Source organism: Vulpes lagopus, chromosome 2, assembly GCF_018345385.1.
Source record: "Vulpes lagopus strain Blue_001 chromosome 2, ASM1834538v1, whole genome shotgun sequence".
In the NCBI taxonomy this organism is placed as follows: Eukaryota; Metazoa; Chordata; class Mammalia; order Carnivora; family Canidae; genus Vulpes; species Vulpes lagopus.
This window is the reverse complement of record NC_054825.1, coordinates 137444792-137454995: the sequence shown is the minus strand read 5'-3', so window position 1 is coordinate 137454995 and position 10204 is coordinate 137444792. Positions and strand designations below refer to the sequence as shown.

General features: G+C 46.5%; 1 protein-coding gene across 1 annotated transcript in view; it reads left to right on the top strand.

Moving 5' to 3' along the window:
• The first annotated feature begins 283 nt into the window (after window positions 1-283).
• The window catches only part of PSAT1 (phosphoserine aminotransferase 1), a 31693-nt gene continuing 21772 nt past the window's right edge, over window positions 284-10204 (top strand). The window contains exons 1-5 of the mRNA XM_041746189.1: window positions 284-436; window positions 4369-4429; window positions 5590-5659; window positions 8345-8550; window positions 9605-9777. Coding sequence (XP_041602123.1) covers window positions 377-436; window positions 4369-4429; window positions 5590-5659; window positions 8345-8550; window positions 9605-9777 — 570 coding nt within the window. The 5' untranslated portion in view covers window positions 284-376. The remainder of the gene's footprint in view (window positions 437-4368; window positions 4430-5589; window positions 5660-8344; window positions 8551-9604; window positions 9778-10204) is intronic.

Genomic DNA, 10204 nt, shown 5'->3' with positions numbered 1-10204 from the left:
AGCACTAAGGCACGTGGGCAGGGGAAGCCTTTTCCCGCCGCCCACGATCCCAGCGCGGGCACCCTGCCGAGCCGGGCGGCTGGTGCAATCTCCCGCGCGCCTTGCAAAGATCAGAGAAGGGAGTCGAAACAGTAAACGAGAGGAGGAGCAACTGCTCCCGGGCCTAGCTGCGAGCGCGACCAATGGGGCTGCGAGCCCCGCAGCGCGACCCAATCAGCGCAGGGCCTGCGACAGCGCGGGCCAATGGCGGCGCCGGCTGGGAGCCGGGAGCCGGCCGACGGCGCGCCCGCCGCAGACTCGCGCTGCGCACGCGATTCGCCGCTCCCCGCCGCTCCCCGCCGCTCCCCGCCGCCCCGGCCGCCTGCGCTGCCGCACCATGAGCGCCCCGAGGCAGGTGGTCAACTTCGGGCCCGGGCCTGCCAAGCTGCCTCGCTCGGTAAGGCCCCACGAGCGCGCGCCGGGAGGGCGGCCGGAGCGGGGGCCGCGCGCGGGGGCTGCGCATCTCCGCGCCCGGCGCTGGGCCCCGCGGAACGCTCCGCACCGGCGTGCAGCCCGGTCCCGGGTGCCTCGCAGAAGTGGGCTTCTGGGAGCGGGCACCGGGCGCGGGAGCTCGGCGACGTGCTTGTGCCGCTGCGCCTGGCGCCCGCGGCCCGTGAGCGCCTCGCAGGACTTGGCGCGCCCGCGCAGCGCACCTGCAGACTCGGGCGCCGCGCCTCCGGGGGGGGGGGGCGGAAAGGCCAAGCTCTCCCGTCTGGGTTCGCCTTGGGGGGCAGCGCTGCGGGCCAGGCAGTGTTGAGGGCGTCCGTGAATGGACCGCGACGGAGCGGGGGACGGGGGATCGCGTTAACTGCGGGGGGTGCAGACGGGGCCCGCGCGCAGAGCCCCTCCTAAGGGGTGTAGGGTTTAGCCAGCACTTGGGAACTTGGCTTTTCAGAAATGGAGATTTGAAAGCTCGGTCCAGCCTTTGTTTCCCAGGAGAACCTCCCCTTACCCCCCCCCCCCCCCTTTTTCCAGCCCTATTTCACGCGTAGGTTTTTTTTTTTTTTTTTAAACTGGCTTGACTCCTGAAGGCGTTCGAGTATTCAAATTCTGGTTGGCGTTGGGCTGTCAGCCCAGTTCGCTTCATTTTGTTTCGGAGGAAATGGGATGATTGAATTTTCCCTGGGGCCGAGAGCAGACTGTTCAAGTTCAAGTGGAAACTCACTCCCTGCCTTCCCGGGCCGCCAGCCCGGCTTCCGCCCCTCCCCCAGGCCCCTCCCTTCTTCCCACCCCCCGTGAAGAAGGCAGCTGGGGATGGGCCTTGATTGACAAGCAGCTATCACTGCTCTTGTATTTTTTTCTAACCACAGCGACTCCGATAATATGTTGTAGCAACATGGGACATAGCCAAGTGCTTTACAGTGATCTATTGTTGAAAAGAGTAGAAATCTCCCCAGGATAGAGCCTCCTCTGTGTTGTAAGAACAGGGAATCTCATAATTTTAGAAGGGAAAGGACTTGGTGCTTTTCTAGGGGCAGGCTCATAGTAGCTGAGAGAACAAGGCTGGGTTTTCCCCTACTTATTACAGTCTGTTTTAGGCGAGATTCCTTCCCTGCTAGAGCTGTGCAAATATTTCTTGTACCCTTCTCACCTTTGTCCCCTCTCCATGTTTTGGAGCCTATCTGTTCCCTGTGCTAGCTCGCTCTTTTCCTCTTTTCTTTTCTTTCTTTTCTCTGTTTTTTTCTTTTCCTTCAAGTACTCTCTCCGCAGTGGGGTTCGAACTCAGGACCCTGAGATCAAGAGTCACAGGCTCTACCAACTGAGCCAGCCGGGTGCCCCTCTCTGTGCAATTTTTTTTAAAAGATTTATTTATTTATGATAGAGAGAGAGGGAGAGGGAGGGAGAGAGGGAGGCAGAGACACAGGAGGAGGGAGAAGCAGGCTCCATGCCGGGAGCCTGACATGGGACTCCATCCCGGGACTCCAGGATTGCGCCCTGAGCCAAAGGCAGGCGCTAAGTAAACCGCTGAGCCATCCAGGGATCCCCTCTGTGCAATTTCTTATGCATTTATTATAATGGCAGCTGTCTTCAGTAATACAATTATTTATTATTTTCTTGGGAGGATTTTTGTCCTCAGATACCCTCTCTGGGGGGGACGGGTTGGGAGGAAGTGGCAGATGTTGCTTTTTATGAGTTTTGATTTTATTTTTTTTAATTTTAAAAAAGATTTTTTATTTATTCAGTCATGAGAGACAGAGAGGCAGAGACACAGGCTCCCCATGGGGAGCCAGATGCGGGACTCGATCCCAGGACCCCAGGATCATGACCTGAACCAAAGGCAGATGCTCAACCACTGAGCCACCCAGGTGCCCCTGATTTGATTTTATTGTAAGAATTAGAGAAGCTGGGGATCCCTGGGTGGCGCAGTGGTTTGGCGCTTGCCTTTGGCCCAGGGCGCGATCCTGGAGACCCGGGATCGAATCCCACATCAGGCTCCCGGTGCATGGAGCCTGCTTCTCCCTCTGCCTATGTCTCTGCCTCTCTCTCTCTCTCTCTGTGACTATCATAAATAAATAAAAATTAAAAAAAAAAAAAAGAATTAGAGAAGCTTTTTTTTTTTTTTAAGATTTTATTTATTCATGAGAGACACAGAGAGGTAGAGACCTAGGAAGAAGGAGAAACAGGCTCCCCACGGGGAGTCAGGACTCGATCTCAGGATCCGGGATCACACCCTGAGCCAAAGGCAGACGCTCAATCACTGAGCCACGCAGGTGCCTCTAGAGAAGCTTTTTAAACTTTATTGTTGACTGTGACCACAAGGACAAATATATTCTACAAAATGATGAAGTATATACATTTAATTTTGATTAAAGCCTTATGAAATATTTAGCCTAAATAACTATGGCATATATACTTTTGGACTCTATTCTACTCTAGTCTATTCTATTTCATTTAAAAAGAAATTAGTTGTGATCCACAAGAGTGATTGCATGCTGCACTTTGAAAAAAAAGCTCCACTGGAGTAGAGGGCACATGCTTCTGAGGTAGAAGTCTTTAAAACTCTTTGTAATGATTTGGTTTATAAACTCATTTCAGGGGATACAGTCTGTAAGAGAAATCCTGTCTTTTTTTTTTTTTTAAATCCTGTCTTAAACAAGTATTCAAAGATGATTCTGTTTGTTTTAATTAAAGAAAGGATTCATTAAGTGTGTTTGATCAGCCAGTACTAATAATGGTCTAGTCAGTTAGCAAAAACAGTGACAAATACTTTTTAAAAAATATCAGCTTTTTTTTTTTTTTTTTTTTTACTTAATATCTATACTCAACATGGGGTTTGAACTCACAACCCTTGGTGAAGAGTCCCATGCTCCACAGACTGAGCCACCCAGGCGCCTCTGGATTATATTAAAGTCAATCCGAGCTATCATGTCATTTCACACACTTTAGTGTTCATCTCTGATTGGGCTTTCTCTCTTCTTAAAAAGAAAAATAAAGGATTGGTAATTGTTTTTCATTGTGTAGTTACTTGCATTCTGCTTACCTTGCGGAAGGAAACACCCTTGGGGATCCTCCAAAGCCAGCTGTGTTTTGGTAGGGGTTGTGGACCGTGCTTCTGTTTCCTGACTCTTTGGGCTTGGCAGTACGCTGGGTTCCCCCTGCCCAGGTGTCCCTGTAAGGTAGAACATGGTAAGGGACTACAGTAATCTTCGTAGAGGGGTCAAGGGGCTGGCCAGGTGCGAACTCTGCAGAGCCGCTGTGGATACTTATTTGCAAATTGGGGACAAGAATATCACCCTCAGGGCTCTATTGGTGAGAGGGATATGTCACTATCCCTCTGGATTAATCTTAACTCACAGCAGGTGCTTCCTAATTCCTGCACACCCAACCTGTCCCAGTTGAGCATCTTAGACCAGTGAGATGGAAAATTGAGTTATCTGTTTAATTTCAGCCTACTAGACTTTTTTTTTTTTCAATGTTCCCTGAACCCAGAACTTCATGCATTTTGTTGTACTTTTGCCTTCAGAGACTGACAAATGTAATTGTGGAGGGGACATTTTCTGGGGAATCTGGTTTTCCCAAAGGTCTTCTCTTGACAGTTTAGGGTTATCATCAGAAAAATTATTTGTTTTTTATTTGAATCCAGGTGAATTTTTATATCTAAGTAAATTCATACCTTTGGGGAAAATTGCATTTTAACATCAATCATGTTACGTAATTTTACACTTGTATGTAAGTTGTATCAGCAGGGCTCTGTGGTCTGGGTGGGAGGAAGGGGTTTGGCCATGGGCAGGGTAGAAACTTCTGGATGTCACAGGCTCTGTTTGATGTCTAGAGGGAGACCTCTGTGCAGATTATTCAAATCATTTTATTTTCTCTTATTTCTTCTAGGTACTGTTAGAGATACAAAAAGAATTATTAGACTACAAAGGAATTGGAATTAGTGTTCTTGGTAAGATTTATTTTTTGATTAGGAATATCTGGGTTCCAAAGGGAACTGATTAAAATGCATCAAGTTTCGAATTTTTCTCCTTGATCTTCCTTTAGGTCTTTATGGATATATTTTTATATTTTAGTAACGTTGGTTGCATGTTTGATAGGAGCAGTTCTTTTTTTTTTTTTTTTTTTTAAGATTTTACTCTTTTGAGAGAGAGGAGAGAGCATGAGTGGGGGAGAGTGGCAGAGGGAGAAACAGACTCTGGCGGAGCAGGGAGCCCCATGGGGGGCTCGATCCCAGGACCCAGTGATCAGACCTGAGCTAAAGGCAGTTGCTTAACCGACTTAGCCACCCAGGTGCCCCTAGAAGCAGTTTTGAAATCAGCATACATGCTGGTGATAGGTTCTTGTGTGTCTGTGTTTGCTATTCATAGCATCTAAGATCAGAAGCTGCCCAACATGTGCATTGCAGTGCTCCAAATCTCTGCTGTATTCCCTTCCATTCATTTAACAGTTTTGACTGTACTTAAAAATGAACTTAGTAAAAGTTTAAAAGTCTATAAGCCTTTGCTCAAGATCTTGCCCATTAATAATTTCAGTAAATTTCTCCTTTATCATTTAGGGAAGGGGATCCCCTTTGATTTGCAAAATTTACTTTTTAAAATTGAATTTCATTTTTCCTTTTTTTTTTTTTTTTTTTTTTGGTGATTCCAAAGGCTGCAGAGTATTAAGAGATCATAGGGTTAACCGTATGCTCACTGCTATTAAATTTTGTTCCTGTGGGTTTGGGATACGCACTTGGGTTTCTGTGCAGTGCCAGCTACACTGTGGAATGTTGTGCTGTTGTTTTACTGGGCAGCCTTTGCACACGGATTTGTGGTTGTGGGAATGATGTGAGAAATCACAGGGACGGAAGGCTGAATTAGTAAATGGCTCATTTAATGAGTGTGCCACTTGAAAAATCGTTCTCCTGTGACTCTAAAGCTCATCAGATGTTTGCAATGTGAAAATCAGTTTGCATTTCTCTCCTAAATGAAGTGAAACTTGGCCAACAATTTGAGTGCAAGATGACTGAAATTATTTCATTTGCAAATTGTGTAGTTCTTTCTAAAGTTATTTCTGTTTGTTTGGTTTTAAGCAGGAACTTTGTTTTCTTGTTTATCTTTCCTTCCACAGAAATGAGCCACAGATCATCAGATTTTGCCAAGATTATTAACAACGCAGAGAATCTTGTGCGGGAATTGTTGTAAGTTTAAAATTTTAAAGACCAGGGATCCCTGGGTGGCGCAGCGGTTTGGCGCCTGCCTTTGGCCCAGGGCGCGATCCTGGAGACCCGGGATCGAATCCCACATCAGGCTCCCGGTGCATGGAGCCTGCTTCTCCCTCCGCCTGTGTCTCTGCCTCTCTCTCTCTCTCTCTGTGACTATCATAAATAAATAAAAAATTAAAAAAAAAAAAAAAAAAAAAGATATTAAAATTTTAAAGACCAAAGTTGTTACTCATTGATAATCTGCATATGTAGGTGTCTCTTAGGGTATTTTCTCTGCTGTGTGTTAAGAATATTTCATAGTTAAAAAGAAATCTTTTAAAAATTCTCCCAAATTCACTAAATTAGTACATAATGCTCTTTACTTGTTTCCCATCCTGAGTTTGTGGGTGTTTTTATTTATTTTTTTAGAGAGAGAGAAGGGAGAGGGAGAGAGAGAATGCTAAGCAGGCTCCATGCCCAGGGCAGAGCCCCATGTAGGGCTCAGTCTCACAACCCTGAGATCATGACCTAAGCCAAAATTCAGACTCAGGTACTTAACTGACAGAGCCACCCGGCACCCCTGTGTGTTTTTATTTTTTGTGGTATTTCCAAAGATTTGAAATCATTATATCCAGGAAAGATTTTTCCAGCTTAACGGGGATTTAAATAACAAAAAATGGTCATCTTGGTCCTCACACTGGTTCTTAAAGCATGGGCCTCATACCACCTGTCAGAATCACCCAGCTGGGGCAGGTATTAAAAAATTCAAGTGCAGGGCCCCACTGAGCCCAGCTGAGTCAGAATCTCTGCAGAAAACTTCATCTTGAGCAGACTCTTTGGGTAATTTTAAGAGTTCTTCACTCCAGGCACTTCTTAAATGATCCCTCTTAGCTTATCTGCACTACTCTCCTTACCCAGAGGAAACCTTACTCTTAAATAGATTGCTGCTTAAAGGAGAGACTTATATATATATTATCTAAATATATTCACATAAATGTTACGAATACGGTAATCTTGAAAGAAAAAAAACAACCATGTTTTCTGCTCATGAAACTAGGGCATATTCACGGTAGAAAGTTTAGGAAAAACTGAATGTCAAAGATGAAACTGGAATTATCTGTAACCCCACCAGTCAGAGGTAATTATTATTAACATTTCAAGGGTCCAAATTTGAATTATTTCATTTACAAGACTGGAATTGTACCGACTAATACTTTCCTTTTAAATTGCCTTGATAAAATGCTTCAGATGGGGTAGGCTGGTTACATTTTTGTGAGGAGCAGTAGAAGCCCATTGCAATGTGAGTGGTCAACCAGTAATTGTTTGGCTTTGCACATGGGGTCTGTCTGCTGGGTCCCATGTCATGTTCATAGCACAGTCCTGTCCTTCATAGAACAGGTATTTGGAACGTTGGCCCAGAAGATGTGACATTTGACATGTCAGCCTCTTGGGACTGGACTCCCAGTTCAGTTTTTGGGCTATCCTTTATTTTCCTAACCAAGTGCCTACCTTGCACCCGTGTACCTGGGCCTCTGTCGGTGTCTTTCCATCCAGGTGTTGGGCTTCTTTTCTATTTGGTGGCTGGAACCCTGCCCTGGACTGCCAGCCTTCCCAGCTGCCGAGAACCTCATGTTTAGAGCCTCCTAATGAGATTGGCCTGCAAGCCCTGCATGATCACAGGCAGATGTGGTTCAGGACCAGATACTTGTACACCACCCATTCCCCAGGACCCTCTCACGTTGCCTTGCCCTTTGGTATTTGTGCCTCTGTCCTAGATCTCTCTCCCCAGCCATCTGCTTTCTGTATACCTGTCCCCAAGCTCTGGCCTTACTCAGAGGCTGGGTCCAGTTTCCATGACCTAGTCCCTCTGGAGCTGGTCTTCTCCTACTGCCTGTAGCTATTCCAGTGAACATCTTAATATTCTATCCTGGAGTTAAAACATTTCGCTGTTAATCTAATGTACATCAGTTATGTGCTTAGGCCTAAAACATTACCTAATGTACATCAGTTATGTGCTTAGGCCTAAAACATTACCTAAGATCCTTTACTAGTGTCATTTGGTTCATAGCATGGACCAGCAAGTATCTATTTTTAGGACTTCTGGTTGCAAGTGACAGAAGCCCAACTCTGGACTTAAGCAAAAAGAGGAAATGTGTTACCTTCTGTAACTGTAAAGTGCAGGAGTGATTTAGGAGCTCAGGTGAGATCTGGGAAGGTCTTTTTTTCCATCTCCTGGCTTTGCTTTTTTATGTGTTAGCCTCACCAGATGGCCACTGGTGGTTGTAGGATTGACTGGTTTGTTCTTTCCCTCAATAGAAACTGTTCCTTTTTTCCAGGCGTTTGAGCAAAGGTCTCAGAACCAGACTGCACAGGCCAGCTTGAGTCCTATGCTCATCAGCTGGAGCCAGAGTTGGCCATCCTTGAACCTCGTAGATTGAGAGTAGTAGCAAGATGAGTCCCTAAAGGAAGAGCAGGGTGTTCTTAGCTTCCCTCCAAATAATACCCATAGGCTTCCACCACAGAGCCCAAGGGAGGGCACTGGGGAAGGCCAAGCAGTGGTAGGACTCTACCATATTTCTTGTAGTATATTCACCCAAGGTAAAAAGCCGGTAGAGCATCACTCATTCTCTTTCTTTGACCCTCTGTGTATCTCTCTTTACTGTCACCTGTGCTTCTGCCCAGAGCCATTCCAGACAACTACAAGGTGATTTTTGTGCAAGGTGGTGGGTCTGGGCAGTTCAGTGCTGTCCCCTTAAACCTGATTGGCCGGAAAGCAGGAAGGTGTGCCGACTATGTGGTGACAGGATCTTGGTCAGCTAAGGCCGCTGAAGAAGCCAAGAAGTTTGGGACCGTGAATGTCGTCCACCCTAAACTTGGGAGTTACACGAGTAAGTGCTGGGATCTGAGCTCCCTAATGACAATGAAATGCTGACAAATGCTGCCAGATGGGTGGTTTCTCTTCAGATACCAGGTGACCCCTGTCCCGGGCAACCTGCAGTTTTTAATTCCTTCTTGTCGGTAATTGATTTGATATCATTTAGATTGCATGGCCTTATTTGTTTAGATTACTAACTGGCTGCTGCAGAAAGAATATTCATAGGTTTCCTCAGCTGAGAAAGCCTGTGCCAGTTTGGTTTTAGGTATGGCTTGATCACAGGCCCCAACAGTGTCTGCAGGTCTTGGTGCCTCTCCCTGTCTCCTCTATGATGGCTCCATAATCATGAAAGTTATTCCTTCCCTTTAATTAATAAATTAATTTAAAAGAGGAGTGGTTATTTTTTTTTAAAGATTTTATTTATTTATTAGAGAGCAGAGCTATTGAGAGCATAAGCTGGGGGAGGGACGGAGGGAGAAGGAGAAGCAGGCTCCCCACTGAGCAGGGACCCCGACACACGGCTTGATCCCAGGACTCTGGGATCATGACCTGAGCCAAAGGCAGATGCTTCACCAACTGAGCCACCCAGGTACCCCCCCCTTCCCTTTTAGAAGATGCTCCTGACCTTATATTCTCCCAGGTTTCAGTGCCTTTGCTAAAGCATTCCCCAGGACAGTCTCAGCATCTCCTGTACACCATTCCCATTCAGTCATGTGGCTGCCGGTGGAATTGGCTACACTGGAACTGCATGGACTGAGTTGGGGAGGTTGGAGCCCCAAGAAGGAACTCAGTGGGTATAGGATGGATGGAGACTGGAATATAGGAAAAATATCCACCATACTATTCTTGAAGATTAGTGCTCCCAATAACTGTCAAAAGGATGGGCTGGGTAATCCTTTTAGGTTGGTGATGGGGATTATGATGTAAGATGCATAGTGTAGTTTCACTTGGGAGGGCTTTGGAATAGCCTTTCACTGCTAGGGGAGGGGTGTCATTCCTGGTCTTTCCCACCTACACAAGGAAAGAAGAATGAAAGTGCAGAGTCTTCACCTTTTCTTCTGTGATAGAAATTCCAGATCCAAACACCTGGAACCTCAGCCCGGATGCCTCCTATGTGTATTACTGCGCCAATGAGACCGTGCATGGAGTGGAGTTTGACTTTATCCCTGACGTCAAGGGAGCAGTGCTGGTTTGCGACATGTCCTCAAACTTCCTGTCCAAGCCAGTGGATGTTTCCAAGGTACAATATAAAAGGCCCTGGTGGGGGAGTTCCAGTGTTTTGGATTTTGTAACAGCATTTTTAAGATATCTAAGAACAAGGAAAGGTCCAGAGTGTCTTGGGCCAGCAGAGACCCTGAGGCCAAGGCAGCTCCCAATGACCAGGCCAACAGTTGCTTGCTTAAGTGGGTTGTCAGAATGTGTAAGTCTCCGTGTTAATGATTGCCTCACAGAGTCACATTGGAGTCCTTGGGGAGTTTATCTGCCTTTGAGGGTGCCTCTTAGGAAATATTTTAGCCAGTAAATTGGGATAGCTTGCTGACTTCCCAGATTATCCAAGCTTGGTGGGTCTGTGAAGGAGCTCCACCTTTCTTGAGCCCACCTCAATCAACTCCAAGAGCATCAACAGGACACAGACTTTCTAAGTGGCACAGCAAGGCATGCCGAGG